This window comes from Leptonychotes weddellii, chromosome 9 (assembly GCF_054177405.1).
Source record: "Leptonychotes weddellii isolate Sample4059 chromosome 9, ASM5417740v2, whole genome shotgun sequence".
NCBI classification, from domain to species: Eukaryota; Metazoa; Chordata; class Mammalia; order Carnivora; family Phocidae; genus Leptonychotes; species Leptonychotes weddellii.
Window position 1 is genome coordinate 35,223,028 of NC_138377.1, and position 23,018 is coordinate 35,246,045.

General features: G+C 35.1%; 1 protein-coding gene across 7 annotated transcripts in view; it reads right to left on the reverse strand.

Moving 5' to 3' along the window:
- Nucleotides 1-23,018, reverse strand: part of MNAT1 (MNAT1 component of CDK activating kinase) — a 200,723-nt gene that overhangs the window by 69,721 nt on the left and 107,984 nt on the right. For all 7 annotated transcript variants that reach the window (XM_031024500.2, XM_081830429.1, XM_081830427.1 and 4 more), the window contains one exon: nucleotides 458-579. In XM_031024500.2, the coding sequence (XP_030880360.1) occupies nucleotides 458-579 (122 nt within the window). The remainder of the gene's footprint in view (nucleotides 1-457; nucleotides 580-23,018) is intronic.

Sequence of the window (23,018 nt, forward strand, 5' to 3'; positions counted from 1 at the left end):
GAGCCACTGGGCCAGCCCTACACTATACCTTAAATCTAAATAAGCCTTTGTGGCTTATTTCTCATAAATATAGTTACACTGTTATCAGCAGACAATGAGTAAATCTACTCCTTTTCATGGCAAGGTCACAACTCTCATATCTTTACTGGCTTACTAATGACTAAATTAAGCTCCTATTTCTAAAAAATTACACAGTAAGCTGAAAATGAACAGCTACTTCAGTATGGCTGCCAACAACATCATTAAAAAGAACTAATATAATCCAATCTTAATCTCAAAAGACCTAACAAAAACATTCAAAAAAATGTGTACACTTAGTATTAAGCATTCATTTTTCACAAAAGAGTAAAGTTCTAAAATTCAAAATCTAAGAATTTTTTAAAGTGTAAGTTAAAAATAGTACTAACCGATAAGGCCTAAACATCAGTTACTCAATAAGAAGTTCTTAGAGACTTACCCAAGTCTTCCCAGCATCTCAAGCTCAGGAACTTGTGGTCCACATGTCTCTATCTGCAGTGGTTGGTATTCATATAGAGCTTCTTCAAGCTTTTGAATAGGTGCTAATGAAATATGCTGACCCTGTTAGAAAAATGAAGGAAAGCAATATCTTTTAATAATATTTTCATATTACTACTATTTGTAAACTAAATTCCTTCCTCACTTTAAAAATATTACCCTGGGGCACCTGGGTGGCACAGTCGGTTAAGCATTGGACTCTTGGTTTTGGCTCAGGTTGTGATCTCAAGGTCATGGGATTGAGGGAGTCAGGCTCCATGCTCAGTGCGGAGTCTGCTTATAACTCTTTCCCTCTCCCTCTGCCCTCCCCCCTACTCTAAAATAAATAAATCTTTTTAAAAAATAAATTAAAAATAAAAATATCCATTGGGGAAGTCTTGCTGGCTTAGCCGGTGGAGCATACAACTATTGATCTCAGGGTACTGAGTTCGAGCCCCACATTGGGTGTAAAGATTACTTAAATGAATAATTTTAAAAGGAAATAAAATTTAAAAATATTATCCATGAAGCCTGCTAATTCATGGGTACAATTCATTATATTACTGAAACCCACATTTTATAATTTATAGTAAATGACACATGATTTAAAAGAAGAAAACTGGGGGGCCTGGGGGACTCAGTTGGTTAAGCGGCTGCCTTCGGCTCAGGTCATGATCTCAGGGTCCTGGGATGGTGCCCCGCATCGGGCTCCCTGCTCAGTGGGGAGTTTGCTTCTCTCTCTCCACCTGCCTCTCCCCAGGCTTGTGTGCTCTCTCCCTCTCACTCACTCTCTCTCTCAAATAAATAAAATCTTAAAAATAAATAAAAATAGAAGAAGAAAACCAAATCCATCATTAAATTCAAATTTAGCCTTAAAGAGTAAAGTTATTCAACATCAATGGTAGAATTCAGCAAATATAAAAGCGTAGTCCATCTTCACATTTTCCTATTTATTATCCAGCTCTGAGAGTTTTGGTAAAATCAGTGTTTTATTGAAAGCTCTAATTAGGGAAGAATACTAATGAAATTATTCTCCACAAAATTTTGCCATATAAACATCTACTCTCTTAAGTCTTTACAATGAAATCAAACTTACTGACCAAATGTGTGTATGTGATGTCTACTTACATACACACACAGGGAATTTTGTGCTAAAAACTAAGTTGAATGAAACATCTAGGATTTTTCTGAAAACAAATAACTACTGAATAACCAAAATAAAAGGACTGTATTTGATTACAAGCATACAAAATAAAATACCATTCAGCCATATAACATCATTACACTGAGATTTATCATACATCTGAGCGTAGATTCTAATTTTTAAAAATCCCTATTTTTTATATAGTCCCTGTTTTCAGATTCTAACTCTAGTTCTGTTATTTTTCTTTGTATAGTGCTCATCAAGTTCTTTATTTCCTAACTTTTTAATAAAAACCAGCTCTTATAGTTACTAATTCTACCATTTTCTAGTTTATAGTTTCTGTTATTACCTCCCTTAGTTTCCTTTACTTTTCCCCTAAATTACTAAGTTGAATATACAGTACATTTTTCTATTTTATTTAAAAAAATAAATAAAAACCATGACTTATAAGTGATAAAGTGCAACTGAGGCAGTGAGGAACAACCACTGACAATGTTTACATCTGACTTGTGGTTTTTCTCTTCAACAAGTTTTAATCCCATGTAGCATCACCCTAGCTAGTTCACTGTCATGTATTAATAGCTTCTCTGACAATGTCACCTCAAAAGTCCTTCATCAAACACTGACAAAGGACACGAATAGACATTTCTCCAAAGAGACATAAACTGCCATTAAGCACATGAAAAGATGCTCAACAACACTAATCAGTAAGAAAATGCAAATCACCATAAGAGACTCTTAATCTCAGGAAACAAACTGAGGGTTGCTGGAGTGGAGGGGGGTGGGAGGGATAGGGTGGCTTGGTGATGGACATTGGGGAGGGTACGGGCTATGGTAAGCACTGTGAATTGTGTTAAAACTGATGAATCACAGACCTGTACCCCTGAAACAAATAATACATTATATGTTAATTTAAAAAAAAAGAAAATGCAAATCAAAACCACAATGATATACCACTTAACACTCATGACTATTTAGGATGGCTATTATCCAAAACAAACAAACAAAACCACAGAAAATAAGTTTTGGCAAGGATGTATAGAAATTGGAACTCTTGGGGCGCCTGCGTGGCTCAGTCGTTAAGCATCTGCCTTCAGCTCAGGTCATGATCCCAGGGTCCTGGGATCAAGCCCCGCACCAGGCTCCCTGCTCCGCGGGAAGCCTGCTTCTCCCTCTCCCACTCCCCCTGCTTGTGTTCCCTCTCTTGCTGTGTCTCTCTCTATCAAATTTATAAATTGGAACTCTTGTGCATTGCTGGTGGGAATGTAAAATGGCGCAGCCACTATGGAACACAGGAGGGTGATTCCTCAAAATATTAAATATAGAATTACCATATGAACCAACAATTCCAATCCTGGGTATATACATAAAAGTAGTAAAAGCAGGAACTTGGAACATATATTTGTACACCCATGTTCATAGCATCATTACTCACAGTAGCCACAGGAGCAACCCATGTGTCCATGGATGGATGAATGAATAAACCAAATGTGGCATATACACACAATGGAATATTATTTAGCCTTAAAAAGGAAGAAATTTTGACACATGTCAAAATTCACATGGGTGAATCTTAAAAACATGCTAAGTGAAAGAAGCCAGTTATAAAAGGACAAACATATGATTCCAATTACCTGAGATTGCTAGAGTAGTCAAACTCATAGAAACAGAAAGTAGAATGGTGGTTATCAGAAGCTAGGGTGAGGCAAGAAGGAGATGGGGTGTTAGTATTTAATAGGTACAGAGTTGTAGTTGGAGAAGATTGAAAAAGTCTGGAAATGGATGTGATACAATGTGAATGTACTTGATATCGAGAACCATAGACTTGGGGCACCAGGATGGTGGAGTTGGTTAAGTGTCCGACTCTTGGTTTCAGCTCAGGTCATGATCTCATGGTCCTGAGATGGAGCCCTACGTCGGGCTCCAGCTAAGCATGGAGTCTGCTTAAGATTCTCTCTCCCTCTTCCCCTCCTGCTCATGCTGTCTCTTTCTCTCTCTTTCTCAAATAAATCTTAAAAAAAAAAAAAAGAACCATATACTTAAAAAAGAATTAATAATGGTAAAGCTTACGTTATTCATATTTTACCACAATTTTAAAAAATGGGTTTTAGATATTCTTATTTACTCATTTACCTGGCTAGAGTAATACACAGGAAAAAAAAAGAAGTAAAATACCTAGAAAACTTTGTTAACATTATTTTAAGCCTTAACCTCCATATGTTTCACAACTTTTCTAAATAAACATCAAACTGTCAAGCTAAATCTTATACTATCTCAGAGAAATCCAATCTCTGAACAATGGATCTGAGTACAGGGAGTTACAGAGGTTAAGAAGAGGACTGCCTAAGTGGGATATTTTGAGTGACATTTTGATATTCCTGTTTCGAAGTGTCTTCTTCATAAGCTGCCAAGTACTAAATTCTCCTGCCATGATACAAAAAGTACAGTATTAATGTCACATTGTTAGGTTGGGGGGGGAAGAGAAATGAAAAAGAAAAATTGTAAGAATTAAAGAAGGAAACTTTATAGTCCTACTAACATAGTAATGCAGATTATTACGCCATTTTCATTTTATAAATCATGCAAGGTCCAGAAAAGATGATACAGAATGGCTATTTTCAAGAGCTAGAATACTTTCCAGGGAAAATAATGTTCAAAAAAGACAGGCTCTCTTAAGTCATTACAGTGGGAAACATACTAAAAGTGATCATTCACTAAACACCAACTATAAAGCCCAAGTTACTAAAGTTATGAAATCATATAATCCAAAATCTTTTCTGCAAGTTTGTGGGCACATAAAACATCACCTAGTATAATCACAGTTAACATTATTTACTCAGTGCCAGGCACTGGTCTAAGGACTTTTTTTTTTTTTTTAAAGATTTTATTTATTTATTTGACAGAGACAGAGACAGCGAGAGCAGGAACACAAGCAGGGGGAGTGGGAGAGGGAGAAGCAGGCTTCTTGCTGAGCCGGGAGCCCGATGTGGGGATCCCAGGACCCCGGGATCATGACCTGAGCCGAAGGCAGTCGCTTAACCAACTGAGCCACCCAGGCGCCCCGGTCTAAGGACTTTTTATGCATTATTTCATTAGTATTCACAATAGTTTTATGAGATAAATACTGTTATTCCTACTTTACAGATAGGGAACAGGGGTTTAGATATGTGACTTGGCAAGGTCACTCTGTATTAATGGCAGGTTGAAGATTAGAAGCCAATTCTTTTAGATTCTAAAGCCTGCTTTCTTTTCCCCTAACTTCTTTATTTTATGAATAAAGAAGCATTTAAAATACAAATTTTCCAAAAGTCATGTAGTAGTAAGAGTCAAATCTCCTAATTCCTGTCCAGTATGGGTTCTACCATATACCACTACCTTTTAATATCTTATTTTTAGATAATATAATCATGGTCACTCAATTTAAAAGTTTGATCTTAATAAGTAAATCCTAGATAGTTTAAGATAAATTTTTATACAAATTCTAATAACTTATATTTGGTCAAAACAACACAGGCTCAAAAAGGATTTTTTTTAATTATGGCATTTAGAGAACAGTAAACATCACTCAGTGGTAATTCTGTTTACCATGAGGATGATAAAACAAAGTTCATAAATGATGCACAACTTAGCCTTGTAATGTTCAACTGATCTTTCCCCAAATAAACTTGGTGTGAGATAGATGCCAAATTTCTCAAATCTAAAGCTGGGGAAGAACTTACAGGACAATCATTGACATAATTAAAATTAAATCACCAATATACAAAAATGTCTTAGCAAGTCCTATGAGGAAAGTGATGGTTTTTTTTTTTAAGATTTATTTATTTGAGAGAGAGAGAGCACATATGCAGGGGGAGTGGCAGAGGGAGAAGCAAACTCCCCACTGAGCAGGGAGCCCTACATGGGGCTCAATCCCAGGACCCTGGGATCACGACCTGAGCTGAAGGCAGACTCCCAATCAACTGAGCCACCCAGGCGCCCCAGTGTTGGTAGTTTTAAGTGACTGGAGGCAAAAGGGTATCTAAAAAGTTTCTGGATGCCATATGGTAACTGAATGTGATATTTCCACCAAGAGAGTAAGTATTATATTATCCAAATTATCAGATTAAGGAAATCAAACAACATAATGCACTAGTGATCTATCACATCTGAATTAATGAACATTTCATCAAAGAAGATACACGAATGGCTAATAAGTACATGAAAAGATGCTCAACATCTCTAAGAAAAATGCAAATTACGACCACAATGAAATACTACTTCACACCCACTAGATTGGATATAATCAAAAGGACAGACAATAAAAAGTTTTACTGAGGATGTGGAGAAACTCTAACCTTTATATATTCTGATGAGAGTGTACAATGGTGCCACCACTTTGGAAATCAGTTCAGCAGTTTTTCTTTTTCTTTTTTTTTTTTAAAGATTTATTTATTTATTTATTTGACAGAGAGAGACACAGCGAGAGAGGGAACACAAGCACGGGGAGTGGGAGAGGGAGAAGCAGGCTTCCCGCCGAGCAGGGAGCCCGATGCGGGGCTCGATCCCAGGACCCTGGGATCATGACCTGAGCCAAAGGCAGACGCTTAACCGACTGAGCCACCCAGGCACCCCAGTTCAGCAGTTTTTCTTAAGTGTACAAATAATGTACTATGACTTAGTACTTCATAAGTGTCTAACCAAGAGAAATGAAAACCTATGACCACACAAAGACTTGTATGAGATATTCCTAGCAGCATTATCCATAGTAGCCAAGTATCCATAGTAGCCAACCTGCCATTAATACAAGAGTGACAGGAAACAGTCTACATGTCCATCAACTGGCGGATGAATTAGAAAATGAGGTATATGCAACACAGTATGAATATTAACTCATTATTTAATATTAATAAAATATGCTGAATACTATTCAGCAACAAAAAGGAATAAAATATTTATATGTGCTGCAACACAGATGAACTTCAAAAACATTATGCTAAGTGAAAGAAACCAGGCAAAGGACTACCTATTGTAAGATTCCATTTACATGAAATGTCAACCAAGGTTGGTAAAATTACATGGCTGTAATTTTAAGTATAATTTGAAATATATTCTTTAACTTTTCTTACTTAGCAAATTTCAAGTCTACTATAAAAAATAGTTTACTATTTACTAAAACTTAACTGTTAGAGCATCTATACATCATTATTGTTTCTCCTCAAATAAAGGAAAAGCACAGACTACCTTTTGTGCTGACTCTAAACTCAGGATTTAATTCCAAATGAAAAATTATATGACCTAGATTTCTGGAATCCACTCAATAAGAAATGAAATTAACTCTGAAATTTGCTTTAAAAAACCTCTGGTCATTATGTTAAAAGACACACACACACACACACACACACACACACTTTTGGAATGCAGAAACCATTTAGAATAACATTACTAAAGAAAATATATTATTTTCTAATAAAAATAACAGCAACAGAAATAGTTCATTAGTAATCATTAGTGCATAGGTTGTTGAAATAAGCAATAATAAAAATACTAAAAATGAAGGAGTGAACTTGTCGTGATGAGCACCAGGTGATACAAGGAATTGTTGAATCACTATAGTGTACACCTAAAAGAAATATATTACTGGATGTTAACTAACTGAAATTAAAATAGAAACTTGAAAAAAATATTAAAAATGAAAATATCCTTTCATATAAATCAGTATACAATTTTTTGCTAAGTACCATATAAGTTCTGAGGCTGTAATTTATAAAGTATTAGCAATTTAGGGTGATAGGTTGAATGATTCTGAAAATCCTTTAACACAATTTTAAGGACTCTCTTAATTTTTCTGTCTTACTTAAATGACTTATTTGCCAGGCTAGTCTCATCTTTAGTATATTTGCTAATAAGCCCTGTAAGTTTGTTAAACTGTGTAGAGTTATCTGTTTAACATCTGTCTCTCCCATTAGACTAAAAGGCCTTATGTTCACTGCCATGTCTACAGCACAGTGCCTGGCAACAAAGAGCTACTCGATGTTTTGTTAAATGAATGAATAATATAAAAGGGCATGTGAATGGTCATATGGTATAGCAATATGAACACTAGGAAAACTCTAAGAGTCAGGTTTCCATATTCAATAAATTTAAGAACACTCTTACTAAGCATAAACAATTGAAATTTTGTTAATCACATGTACTATAAGGGCACATAAGGAATACAACTCCACCTTCTCCACACTTAACTATTGTTTTCTTTCACTTATTCATTACAGAAAGTCTGCGGATGCTTTTTCTCCCTAGGATGGAAATGTGTCTTTTAGCCACTTAAGAACTCATTTTAACAAAATTTCAGATGATACTGTGGTATTCTGTGGCTATCATCACCTATTCACATAACAAATACTGAATACTGGGGCGCCTGGGTGGCTCAGTCGCTGAGCGTCTGCCTTCGGCTCAAGTCATGATCCCGGGGTCCTGGAATCGAGCCCCGCTCTGTGGGAAGCCTGCTTCTCCCTCTCCCACTCCCCCTGTTTGTGTTCCCTCTCTTGCTGTGTTTCTCTCTGTCAAATAAATAAAATCTTAAAAAAAAAATACTGAATACTAACTATATGTCCAAAACTAAAAACTCCAGCAGTGATCAAAACAGATACAAGCCTTGCACTCAGGGAGCTTACATTCTAATAACTTTTCTTTTTTTTTTTTTTTTAGATTTTATTTATTTATTTGATAGAGAGAGATAGCGAGAGCAGGAACACAAGCAGGGGGAGTGGGAGAGGGAGAAGCAGGCTTCCTGCCAAGCAGGGAACCCGATGCGGGGCTCGATCCCAGGACCCTGGGATCATGACCCGAGCCAAAGACAGACGCTTAACAACTGAGCCACCCAGGCGCCCAACATTCTAATAACTTTTCAATGAGACCATGCCTTCTACTTTTAAGTCTCTGAATCATCTAAATGCAAAATAAAAACAAAAAACAAAAAATTTAAAAAAAAGAAAACAATGATAGTGGTAGTTGTTTTCATAAACTGAGTCCTCTCACATCTTAAATTTATCAAATCCTACAGAATGTGTCACACTGCCAAAGGGAATTAAAAAACTGAATATTTCAGTGTTCTCGAAACATTAAACCACTATAACCCTGGTTACTATTTCCAGAGAAAGTATCCATAGGAGACCTTTTAGAAAATCAACTCTTTTTTTCTGAAATACTGTTTCTATGTTGGTTAGTGTCCTATGTGCACATATGTACATATGATTCTATGTGCACATATGTACAGATGATTTTCATTTGTGCATATATATGTATGCATCTGTATATGGATATAGATATATTTTTTAATTGTGTGGTATGTGTGTGTGTTCTCACACAATTTTGTAACGGCATAGAGAATACTTATATATCTGGCACTGCCTTCAACCTGCTCATTCTAAATAATATTTTTTTGGTAACTCAGTTGTTTTTAATTTTTTGGGTAGCAAGCACAGCAATTTTTATACTATGCGGTTCTGTATATTCTGAGTGATATCAGCTTGTCATCACTGCAACAGCTGCATGGTAGTAACTTTCTGGTAGCACAGAATTTTATGGTAAGTACAATTCATTTTCCCCCATAGAAATGGCTTTCTCTAATTTCTTTCAAAATTTATAGTAAACAACTTTAAGGTCAATGAGGGATAAGACCCTGCATGTTAAGAGGTAACTCTGTATTTATGCTGGCACTGCCTCTAAACTAAAATGAACTGAGGGAGGGACGCCTGGCTGGCTCAGTTGGTGGAGCGTGTGATTACTGGTCTCAGGGTTATAAGTTTGAGCCCCACATTGGGTGAAGAGATTACTTAAAAATAAAATCTTATTTTTAAAAAATAAAATAAAATGAACTGAGGTGATAAAACTCTCAGCTTCGTTTTCATAATCTAAAATGGGGAGGTGGAGAGTGAATTGGGGGTTGGACTAGATGTTCTTCCAGGTCTAACCTGCTATGATTTCATGACCACTAAGCAAAAATAAGCCACTACCTCATAATGTATCATAAAAATAAAAAGAATTTTCCCCAATTTAAATGATAGAAGAATGAGAATTGAGGAAGTAGAAACACTGAGCAAACGTGATTATTATTTTCATCAAATTAGAAGATAAATAGAGAGATATGGCAGTAGCTTAAAGAAAAAGTAGGGTCCAAGGAAGAGATTTTATTTTGTTTCATTTTTGTGGTCCTAGGTTTTATTTTTCCTTAAGCACTGATAAATTAGGCAGTGTTGAAAAGCATTATTTTTACATTCTTTCTCTGATGCTTGTCTTGCTACTGAACTACGATTTGTTGCCAAGAGGACAGAGCGTCCAGCAAATCATATCTGTTTCTATAAAAAGATCAGAAAAGAAAAACATCAAGGAGACTATTCGGTGAGACAAAACCTGCCTTCTTAAAAGAGTCTACATTAATTTTAAGAAAAACAGCATTTGCCAGAAATTTTTAAAACTTTAGACATATAGCATTTTAGTTAATTTACTTATAGTAATTATAAAAACAGTTTCCAGAAAGAATTCTTATCTTGGCACTTTAGGTGAACTTTTAGTTACCCAATGACAACTTATCTACATTTCTGAATGTAATAAAATAAGAAAATTGCTTTATATAGTTCTCTACAAATACTGTATTAGCAAAACAAAAAATATCATATAGTAAGATTATTAGTCTTCTGAAGCAGAAATATTTTTTAGTGAAAAGGTAGCAGAAAGCTTCTTTATACCATAATAAAGACGAGTAATTCAAGGGATGATATTTTATTTAGAACTAAACTTTCTGTGCCTAGTACAGTGCTTGGTACATATTAGGAATGTTTGCTTCATGAATGAACAAATGTTTTGGAATGACCCACAGTATCCCACTTACTCCAATCCCCTACTCCAAAGTTTTCTCCCCAGAAACTATATAACAAACCTGATTCTATTTGAGATCATTGAACTACAGAATGAGCGGTTAGTGTGCCATTCCCATTGCAGAAAATAAGTAAAAACCTAAGCCAAGCTGGAACTGACTTTATCCTTCTTCTGTCCTAAAAGGAAACACCAAATAGTATGAATATCCTAACCATCCCAAACTGCTTTCTTCAAACACACATAACCACTACCACCATCACCAGCACCACCACCACATTCACAAAAACCACTATGCAATTAGATCTACATTCTTTTTTTCCCAAGATTTTTTTTATGCAATTGCCACACCCAACGTGGGACTCGAACCCACAACCCCCAGATCAAAAGTCACATGCTCCACAAACTGAGCCAGCCAGGTGTCCCTAGCTCTACATTCTAAATGCATAATAGAATAGAATGTTTAGGATTCTCTGATTCCCTTTTCACTTGCAGTTTTGCCTAAACTGTCTTTTACTTTAGTAAAAGTCATGCATATATAGAATGTGATTATTAAAGTGGGGTTCCATGCAAAGGACACAAAATATTTATTGAACATCCACTATGCCATGCACTGTACTAGGCACTACACATACATTTGAAATAATAATTATTTTGCCTATTTTACAGGAAAAGAAACTGATGTTTCCAAGGCCAAGTAACCTACCCATATTTTAAAGCCTATACTGCCAGAATCCACCAAGCACTCTTCTATTACAGGACTAGAGTATGAAAATTCAGTTATTTGTCCAAACACTTAGTGGATGTTAGGCACTGTGAAGGTATGACAGAAAGGATACACCACCAGAACTGATTCTACTGTCAAGTATTTAACAACGTATCTTTATATTTATGAAACATAAAAAACTCACTCTCTCTGTCTCAAATAAATGAATAAAATCTTTAAAATATATATATTAGTATATAGGTAGTTTTTAAATGAAAGTTACCCTAGTTCAATAAAACATATAACTTTACTTTCAGAAAATATTCACATTCAACTTTTCCATAATACATTGAGAATGATGCAAATTTCACCTGTACTGAGATATGTGCCTCATCCTTTTAATTTTTTTCTTAATCCTTTTTAAATACTCTCTTAGTAGTACAGTCTCCTTTTCATAACAAGCAAAAATACTACCTTCCTCAAACAATAATACAAATTGGTGCCTTGTTTATAAATCCATGTAATTAGAATGTAATTTGAAATATGAACCAGAAAGACTATTTCAACTAGAAAGAAGACTTCCTAACAATGCAGAAATAAACTACCTTCCTAGAAGTTGACTATAATATCCCATCCTTTAAATCATATTTTACTATACTTTAACAGATCATTTTTCATAATTTACAGATATATTTTATACTTATGATATGAATTACAAAAGCAATGCACAGAAATCACAATACTGGTAAATTTTTCATCTGGGAACATTATGTGTTCACTAAACATAAATGATGGTTCCACAAATACAACAGTACACAGACTATCACATAATTTTAGTTTTTAAAATTAAAAAAATTAACTATTTTTATAATCTTCATAAATAAATACATAAATACCTACATAAATAAATAAAAATAGAGAGGTACATTTAGCAAAACAGTGCCCCAGAGGACAAAGAAAGTAATTAGTATGGGAGGCTTTAATGAACACAGCTTTGAAGCCCTTCTGGAAATTACAGGCTTGATGAAAGCACTAACATTCTACCAGTTGCTGAGACAGGTGCTACTGCCAATCAGCTGCATTTGCTGAAGCATATTCTAACAGATTACTAATTAATCTCTATACTGAAAACAATGGCTGCCTGCCATTTTCATCACCATTAAAAAGAAAAAAGAAAAAAGTAAAAGAAACAGTCACTCTACGACCAGATACAACTCCAGGTAAAACATAACTCTAGGTAAGCTTTGCATCTACTTAATTACTTAGTTCTATCATTTTCTGGTGTTCATTATATGCTAAACTCAAAACTTGCATTGGCTGGAGTCATGGGTCTTATAGTCTCCACCTGCTATTTCTGAGTTATTTCTACTTAACACAAAGGTATGAAAGTACATATCTGAAGGAAAAGATTCATGTAAGATAGCATTTTCTTTGTTGTTAAAGTCTTTCAATAATAACCTCAGGAGAAATATGACCCCTGGAGGCCTTCTCCTTTAGATCACATCTGCGTTTTCATTAGAATTTACCCACACTCCTTTGGGCCCACCCCCCAACACACACACACACACACACACATTCATTTTACCATGGTCATATACCCACACTCCTTTGGGCCCACCCCCCCAACACACACACACACACACACACACACTTCATTTTACCATGGTCATATCCTACCTTTATTATACGAACTCTGTTCAGAACACTCCTCAGAATTTTACAAACATTAAAGTAGTCAATGTTTCCAAGTCTGGGCAATTATTACGAAAGTGATTATGGGGGCGCCTGGGTGGCTCAGTCAGTTGAGCATCCAACTCCTGGTTTCAGCTTAGGTCATGAACTCAGGGCCCTGGGATCAAGAGGCCCGTCCACCAGGCTCCACATTCAGCAGAGTCTGCTTCTCTCCCTCTCTCTCTGATCCTCCCCCTGCTCTCTCTGAAATAAACGAATCTTAAAAAAAAAAGTGATTATGAAGTTATTTTAAAATATGCTGAGTAAGCTGACAAAGAAATTGTTTTAAATCCATTTGAAAACATAAAGTGAAAAATGTATGTGAGGGTTCTTTTTATGATTTTCTATCCTTTTAATGTTTTACGTTAACATCTATTCTTGAATCTTAAATAACACTATCTGTTTTACCATGTTTTTAAAGTTGCTTTCATTCAACTGTACATGCCTGTGACCTCTACAATGACCTCTACAAAAGCAGTTGTGCACTTTACTGTGGTGCAAATCCTCACAGACAAGTTGAACCTGTTCTTTTTGGCACGGAGCCCTTGTGCTGAACACACAGCTGAGATTTATTATAAAAGGGGAACTAAGGGGCATTATTGCACAACATTTATCCTTCACATATAGCCAAGTATAATCTTTTACAACCTTTGAGAACTCTTAAATAAACAGATCTTCTCTTAATTGCACAAAGACTTTCTCATTTGTCACCAGTCATATGGCATATTGAGATTCATTTTACATTAGGAAAAAGCTAACAACACACAAAGCATATGTACTAAGATGTTAAATTTAATCTTTTTTTTTTTTTAAAGATTTTATTTATTTATTTGAGAGAGAGAATGAGATACAGAGCATGAGAGGGGGGAGGGTCAGAGAGAGAGGCAGACTCCCTGCTGAGCAGGGAGCCCGACGTGGGCTCGATCCTGGGACTCCAGGATCATGACCTGAGCCGAAGGCAGTCGCTTAACCAACTGAGCCACCCAGGCGCCCCTAATCTCTTAATATTTATTCAAAAATAATAATACTTCTAATACTCAGACCTAGATAATTACCTGCCTTGCTGTTTTTAGCAAGGTCAATGTAATTAAGTAATAAATATGTCCTCAAGGATCTATACTTTAACAAGTTAAAAACAGTACGGTACTCTTATATAGATCTTTAAAAACATTTGAGAGAAAACACTAACCTTTGCTTCTACACTGTTTTGCGTTTTCTTTTTTTCAAAGTTCAATTTTAATTAGCTTTCCCATAGTGTTTTAAAAACACTTCCCATTCTAAACAATTCCAAACTCAGCTCAGATACACAAGACTGCTGCCAGGCTACTTCCTCGATTCAACAGCAGATCTGATACCCTGGGGGAAGGAGTTCATGAGTTCTAAGAAGTATCTCTTATAACAGGAATTACCCACACCATTTACATCAATTCTTCAGGGTTTGCTAATTGATATATCATCAAGATTTGCCTTATTGAAGACAAAGAAACTAATATAACTTCAAAAGTATTCTATCCTGGAAGTCAGGTTCAAACTAGCTTATTGGCTAATTGCTCAACATAAAGGAAACTAAAATATGTTGATTCAGGTGAATATTTCCTTGTTCTAAATTCTTTTCATTTTTTCATTACTAGTAAGTATATAAACAATTGAAAAAAAATGTCTGTAGACCTATGGAGGGGGTGGGAGTACTGTTTAATGGGCATAAAGTTTCAGTTTTACAAGAGGAAGAGTTATGGAGATTGATGGTGGTGATTGTTGCACAATATTAATGTATTTAATACCACTGAACTGTACACTTAAAAATGGTTAAAATGGAAAACTTTGTTATGTGTATTTGATTGGAATAAAAAGTTTTATTTTATTTTTATTTTTTTTAAAGATTTTTATTTATTTATTTGACAGAGAGAGACACAGCAAGAGAGGGAACACAAGCAGGGGAAGTAGAAGAGGGAGAAGCAGGCTTCCCGCGGAGCAGGGAGCCCGATGCGGGGCTCGATCCCAGGACCCTGAGCCGAAGGCAGACACTTAATGACTGAGCCACCCAGGCACCCCTGGAATAAAAAATTTTAATTAAAAAAAATATTTTTTAAAAATTGACCACTGAACTGATTTTTTAATGGTGAAAAAAATCTGACACATTTTAGGAATCAGGTTCAACAGTGAGAGAAACAGACATGTTCAGCGATGGCACCAAATATATTTCATAAAGACAAAATAACTGAAGAGTTAAATAAGAAATTTCTTTCATTAATGTTTAACATTTTAAGCAACATATTCATGTTGTTTCACTTCTAAGGATGTTTTAAACAGTTTATATCCCTAATACTTTCTCTATCTAGAGCATACAAGTAGAAGTTTATGAATTTGGACATATTTTTTATTCATTGCTGAAACATTTTTTCTCAAAATATATGATTTTTCAGAAAAAACTGAATTATATTAAATTTTAAGTGTTTCTGCAGGCATTACATCTTTAGATATAATTAACATGCAAGAAAATTACTAACCAGTTTTATTCATTGTATTAATCTATACCACATGAGACAATATAAAAATCGATGAGAATAACTATAAAATATGAATCAAATATGTAAAAAATGTCTCAAGACCTGATTTTACACTATGCTCTAATACTATGTCAACACGGGTGGTATTTTTTAAATGCCTAAGCTCTCTAACTCATTTTGAAATGCATGTGCTTCATGATTTCCAAAATATCCAAAACTACTCTTAAGTGTAACTGTAATTAAAAATAACATCCAAAGAACCCATAGTGACAATGTCAAGCAGGTTAACCCAGGTTAACCTCCAAATAACTTAAAGCAGCTGTAAGAACAATCCCAGTCTCCACTTATTGTGGTTCTTCACACTACAACAGCTTTCCCATCTATAGCTCATCTGGCCAGCAAGAATGCAAGCATACACATTACATGCCTATAATACCCTATTCTTTTAAATTCCCCATATTGTGTGTCCCCTTATAAGAAACAATGCTAAATACACAGGCTTTGGAGTCTAAAGAGTCAAATCCTAGCTCTACCTTAAGCAACTTTTTTTTTAGCAAGCCTCAGTTTCACTTGTAAAATTATTTTACAAGGATCAAATAAAATGTATTTAAAGGACATAGCAGAGTCAAGTGTCTACAAAAATGCTAGCAATTATTACTACTACTACTACTGTATCATCACCTTCATGAAGATGAGGAATATCTCACACCATCTTCACAGACCATCTCTTAGTCACTTTCACCAGATAGTCACCACAGGCAATCAATATATGAATGGCAACCTATCAAAAGTCTGCTTATAAGTTAGAACTCACTCAAAGCATCTTTCTACAGAAATAAAGTTGTAAATGATGGTACAATCCTAGGCCAACAATATATAAAACAAATTAATTATCTTAAATTTAGTCTTGAGCCTTGGGAGCAATACACGAGAGAAAACTTCCTTGTTTACTTCATCTTTCCTGGGTGCAACCCTGGCCTTAGGCAAAAATTCTGAATTTCCAAAATTTTAGCTTCTCTCGTTTTGCCTTTTGCATTCCTATTCAGCACCCAGCGCCTTTCCCAGGCATTATTATGTGCCCACAACACTGTTAATACTAAGATCCTAATTGGAAACACTCCACTCAAACTTACTGACTTGACTCCTAATGTGTTCCCCCTGATCTGAAGTCACCAACCTGTATCTCACTGCAATCAAAACTTCCTGATATCACTAAGGTGTTAGGAAGAAAGTAATTGTATTGCATGATTTTGCTTGGTGGACATCTGGTTTTTATTAGATTATTATTGCTTTTAAAAAGAACATTTGTAAAACTTTTTTCTCCAGAACAAAATACAAACCAGCAGTTGCTTTTTAAAGTCATGGGCTAAGAAATATTCACTGATCATTTTGTATCTTGCTTAATGTTTTTGTATTTTTAGTAAGTGTCAACAAATTATCAATTTTTTGGTGAAATTTAAAAATTTACCAATTAAAAATTTTTACCAATTTTTTTCATCTTCATATTTTCTTATATAAAAAAGGACTCTCAAAAAGCATTAACATTTTTCACAAAGACTCAACTGAAGTAACATGATAAAGACTGGGAAGGTAGAAGCCCTGGCTAAAATCTAAGTGTCTAAAAATGAAATTCAGACAATCTCAGAGGTAGGTAGACAGGATGTTAAAGATCACCTCCAGTCTTACCAGACACTGGATTTTTTAACCCCTTCTTCAATATCCCTGTCTATGGCTAAATACCTCACACTTACCAAGATAGGCCAAAGCACCAAAATAGTCTTTAAATATGCCTCTGTACCCAAACAAATGCATAAACATACACACCTAACTAAATGGAGATGAAATGCAGAGGACAGAGATAAAACTCTACATATCTGTTAATACACACAAACCACAATATCTCTTATAAAAGTTGAATTAGAACTTCTCTTCAGTTTCTTTGTTTCATAAGACTTCCTAGGATATATGATTCTTATTGAAGAAAGGTATGTTCTGACTGAGAAAAATGGATTGACATATATCACCATAGTAATACAAAATACAAATTCATACTTAGGAAGCTTCTTAATAGAAAGCACCAGATTGTTTCTTAACTATGAGCTGATTTAAGGCTTTGACTTGCTCTGAATTCTTGATTTCTGCTTCCAATAATTCGAATTGATGGCCAGATCAAAGGGTTTTTTGTATATATATTCACCAGACAATATCTGCTCAATAGAAATTCTTATAAAATGTGAACCCAGGGGCACCTGGGTGGCTCAGTCATTAAGCGTCTGCCTTCGGCTCAGGTCATGATCCCAGGGTCCTGGGATTGAGCCCCACAAAGGGCTCCCTGCTCCGCGGGAAGCCTGCTTCTCCCTCTCCCACTCCCCCTGCTTGTGTTCCCTCTCTCGCTGTGTCTCTCTCTGTCAAATAAATAAATAAATAAAAATCTTAAAAAAAAAATGTGAACCCAATAAAGAATGGAGTTACTTTTGGGGTTCCTACTATCTGCAAAATGAAATTATCCTTAAGTCATCCTTCAACAACTTAAAGAGTCATTAATACCTTTTAATGAAATATACCACTATTTCCTATTGCATATTTATAACTTAGAATAGATGATTCTCCCTTTGTCTTTAGACCACTTAAAATTTGGGCAATTCTATATCTAATTCTAAGATTTATCTTATATTTGGAATTAGTCACTTAATCACTCTCCCCCTTTTACTTTGTTGTTGTCAGTTTCTTTAAAACAATAATTCATCTACTGTGCTATCAATGGAAGAACTACTATGTTACATCTGGAAAAGAGTCTGTCTTTATAATTGATAATATCTAAGAAAATCATTCAAAATATCTTCTCTGAGGGACGCTTGGGTGGCTCAGTCAGTTAAGGGTCTGCCTTTGGCTCAGGTCATGGTCCCAGGATCCAGGGATCAAGTCCCACGTTCAGGATCCTTGCCTAGCTGGGAGTCTGCTTCTCCCTCTACCTCTGCCCTTCCCCCTTGCTCTTTTTCTCTCTCTCGCAAATAAATAAATAAAATCTTAAAAAAAAAACAAACCTGCCACACTGCAAGGTACATTCCAATGAATAAGGTTTATATTATTCCAAATGAATCAAGTTATTTACCTATGTCCCATAAGTATTAACTCACAGAGCCAGAATTTTAACCCACTCAGTCTGACATTAAAATCCTTATCTATTCCTAATCACACTGCTATTCTACCTACCTTCTGTAAAAAGGCAAAAAAATAAACACAAAAATAAGAGGCACATTCTGTAATATTGAACAGAGTGACAGGAGCCTACAATTACTTCCCATTACTTTCTCAAGTCAAATGCTCCTACTGGAAAAGTGCAAGTTGCCACTATAGAGAACAGAGGGGAAAGTTTGATAGCCTTTGATAAAACATAATGGAACTTTGCTAGAACTGGTGACAGCAGTGAAAAAGTATGCAACATTCTTTCACCATTTCAAAGATAAGAGGCCTTGCACCAGAAATACGCAATTACACGTATGGCTCTAACTTCTAAAACTAAAATCAGTAATACAGAAATAAAAAGACTATTTCACAGAGCCATATCATTATCAATAATCCTCATTCAAGAGCCTAAGCATACACAAGGGCAATGTACCACTGATAATATGGTTGGTTCAGGTCTAACGTTACTTTTTTTTTTTTTTACCATTACTTCTTATAACAAATTCTTTTTCTTCTTTCATTTCTGCCTTTACCCATCTCTCTCCTACTTTTCATTCTAACTCAAGAGACACTATGAAAATGAAAAAAGAATTGAACTATGAATCTAAAAGCTCTCTGCAAGAATCTAAATACTCTCACTCTGACTCCTAGTTTCCTACTGGGCTGAGAGAACCTATCAGCTAAAAAAGGAGAAGTTAGGACTAGTAATATTTATGCTTCACATTTACATGCAAGTATATTAAATGATATACTCTTCAATCACAAGATCTTTTAATATGATTACAAATATAGAAATTTAAAACCAAAGACATTTCAAAATTCACTATAATGACTTAAAATGTACCCTAAAAAGTCCATTCCCACTAATAACATTCATTTGTAGAGCAGACTATAACTCAAGAAGGCTATACCCAGAAAGTTATGAATGAATGCCTAGCATACACTTGCATTAGCACCATCCAATTTAAATTTATGTTTATGATCCTCCAAACATATTGTCATAATAGGATTTGAAAGAAATCACTGTTACTTATCTTTTGAAAAAGTAAACCCCAGAGGGGCACCTGGGTGGCTCAGTTGGTTAAGCAGCTGCCTTTGGCTCAGGTCATGATCCTGGAGTCCCGGGATCGAGTCCCGCATCGGGCTCCCTGCTCGGCAGGGAGTCTGCTTCTCCCTCTGACCCTCCCCCCTCTCATGTGCTCTCTCTCTCACTTTCATTCTCTCTGTCTCAAATAAATAAATAAATAAAATCTTTAAAAAAAAAAAAGTAAACCCCAGAAATGAAAAATTCCAGCAAAATAATCATAACTGTGTTTATATTACATGAATGATTTGCTGTTTCTCAAAAATAGCATATAGGAAGTCAGTAATTCTCAAATGTGCAAAGTATTTCCATGTGCTTAACAAGAAAACTATCCAAAACAAACAATATTAAGAAATTTTTTAATTATTTTTATTTCCCTGCCATCTGTTTTAGTCTTTCTTTTTTTTCTTTGTCCCACTCACCTTCTTTCCTTTTGTTGCCTGCCTATAGCTCATAGTAACACTTCTAAAAGAATAAGCAGCAAATTAAGGTACCCAGCTGGGAACTCTAGTCCTAGATGTTCCTTGACAATGACACAATCCAGACTAAATATTTACGGACATAAACTCCTAAAGAGACTAATACATGCCTCAATACAAATACTAAATATGCTATGGTATCTTCTATGTAGTCTTAAAGATTATCATTCAATATTCATCAAAAGGAAAACATATTAAGATCATATATTCCTTAAGAAAAATGAATACATTTTATTCTTATAAGCTTTATTTTTTTATATGGATTTTTAGCTGTCAAATATATGGAAAATAGGTGTACATGGATCTATGTGTATAAAATCTCATGAGGCAGGAGAAAAATCTGAAAGCAACAATATATAATGCCACAACATGAAATAAAACAAAAAAACTAAAACAGTACTACCATTTCTTGCTAGCAAAGATGCTTAAGTAGCCCCTCCACAAACAAGTATTACTGAATTACAAAGCTGTGAAAACTTGAGGAAAAAGCAAACATACAAAAAATAAGTTTAGGCTATAAGTATTTTTTTTTTAATTTTATTTTATTTATTTGACAGAGAGAGAGAGAGACAGCTAGAGAGGGAACACAAGCAGGGGGAGTGGGAGAGGGAGAAGCAGACTCCCGGCCAAGCAGAGAGCCCGATGCGGGGCTCAATCCCAGGACCCTGGGATCATGACCTGAGCCAAGGCAGATGCTTAACGACTGAGCCACCCAGGTGCCCCTAGGCTATAAGTATTTTTAAAACACAATGAAAATCTATGGAATTTTTCTTTTAAAGCTTAATTCTAAAGTCAATAAAAGCTGATAAAGTTAGGGAAATTGAAGCCCTAGTGGGGCCTACAAATGCAGAAAGACAAAGAGAAAATCTTGAAAGTAGCAAAAGAAAAATGGCTCCTCACAAAAAGGAAACCCCAAAAAGATTACCAACTGACTTCTCATTAGAAACCCTGAAATCAGAATATAGTGGAATGAATATATTCAAAGTGCTGAAAGAAAAATTCTGTCAACCAAGACTTGTTTTCTCCAATTAAACTATCCAACAAAACAGAGGCAAAATCAAAGATATTTCCAAATAAACAAAAACTGTTGCTAGTAGCCATGCATTTAGAAAAAAGAAAAAGAAGCCCCAAAACCTAAAGAAGACCTTCCGGCTACAAAGAAACGACAGCAGGCAGTAACTTAAATTCTCACAGAGAAATAAGGAACACCTCTAAGGAACTACATAGGTAAATATAAAAGATTCAATGAAAATATTTCTTCCTCTTTTCTTCTCTTAACTGATTTTAAAAATAACTGCAAAAAAAACGGTAAGACTATATGGTTGGGCTTATAACAAAACATACCACATATGACAGTAACAGTATACAAGATGAAAAAGAAATAGAGCTAATTTGGATCAAAGATTCTATATTACTGGTACTGAATTAGTATAATATGAAGTAGTAAGATACATATTGTAACAACGAAAACATAACAAAAAATATACATAGTAAAAAAAATTACAATGTGCAACAGAAAAATGTCTACTTAACACAAAAGGAAGCAAGAAACAAGGAAGAGGGGACCAAAAAGGACTATGAGATATACAGAAAACAAATACCAAAATCATGATGTAAATCAAACCATATTGATAATTATATTAAGTGTAAATTGATTAAGCACACCAATCAGAATGCAAAGATTATCAAACTGGAAAAGTAAGATCCAACTATATGCTGCCTACAGGAAATACACCTTAGAATCAAAGACATAAAATAGACTGAAAGAAAAAGTGTGGAACAAGATAAACTATAGAAACAATAACCATGAGAGAGCCGAAGGGGCTACCCTAACGACAAAATAGTCCTTTTTTTTTTTTTTAAGATTTTATTTATTTAAACGACTGAGCCACCCAGGCACCCCACGACAAAATAGTCTTAAAGGCAAAAACTTACAAGAGACAAAAATATTCTCAACTGTATAAAAATGAAAACACAACATATTAGTGCAGCTAAAGCAATGTATAACAGAGAGATTTATATCTTTAAATGCCCATATTAGAAAAGAAAGATCTCAAATAAATAACCCAAGTTCCCACCTTAAGAAACTAGGAAAAAAAGAGCAAAGTAAATCCAAAGTAGAAGGAAGGATATAATATTAAAATGGAAATCAATAAAATAGACATCAGAAAAAACAATGAGAAAGAACTCAATAAAACCAAGGTTTGTTCTTTGAAAAAAATCAACAAAATTGCCACACTGTTAGCTTGACTGACCAAAGGAAAAAAAAAAGAGACAAACTACCACAAGAAGAAATGAAAAGGGGAGATCCCTCCTGACCATATAAAAATTCTACTTAGATGAAATTGATCAATTCCTAGGAAACTGAAATTACTAAAAGAAGGGAGGGAGGGAGAGGAAGGGAGGGAGAGAGAGAGAAAGAAAAAAGAAAAGAAAATGTCTGAATAGACCTATACCAAGTAAAGAAATTAAAATAGTACTTAGAAATCCTCCCATTAAGAAAAGCCAAAGTCAGGGGCGCCTGGGTGGCTCAGTTGGTTAAGCCACTGCCTTCGGCTCAGGTCATGATCCTGGAGTCCCGGGATCGAGTCCCGTATCCGGCTCCCTGCTTAGCAGGGAGTCTGCTTCTCCCTCTGACCCTCCCCGCTCTCATGCTCTCTCTATCTCATTCTCTCTCTCAAATAAATAAATAAAATCTTTAAAAAAAAAAAAAAAAAGAAAAGCCAAAGTCAGACGGCTTCACTGGTGAAATCCATCAAACATTTAACAAAGAAATAACACCAATCCTTTTCAAATTCTTCCAGAAAACAGAGAATATTTCCCAACTCATTCTATG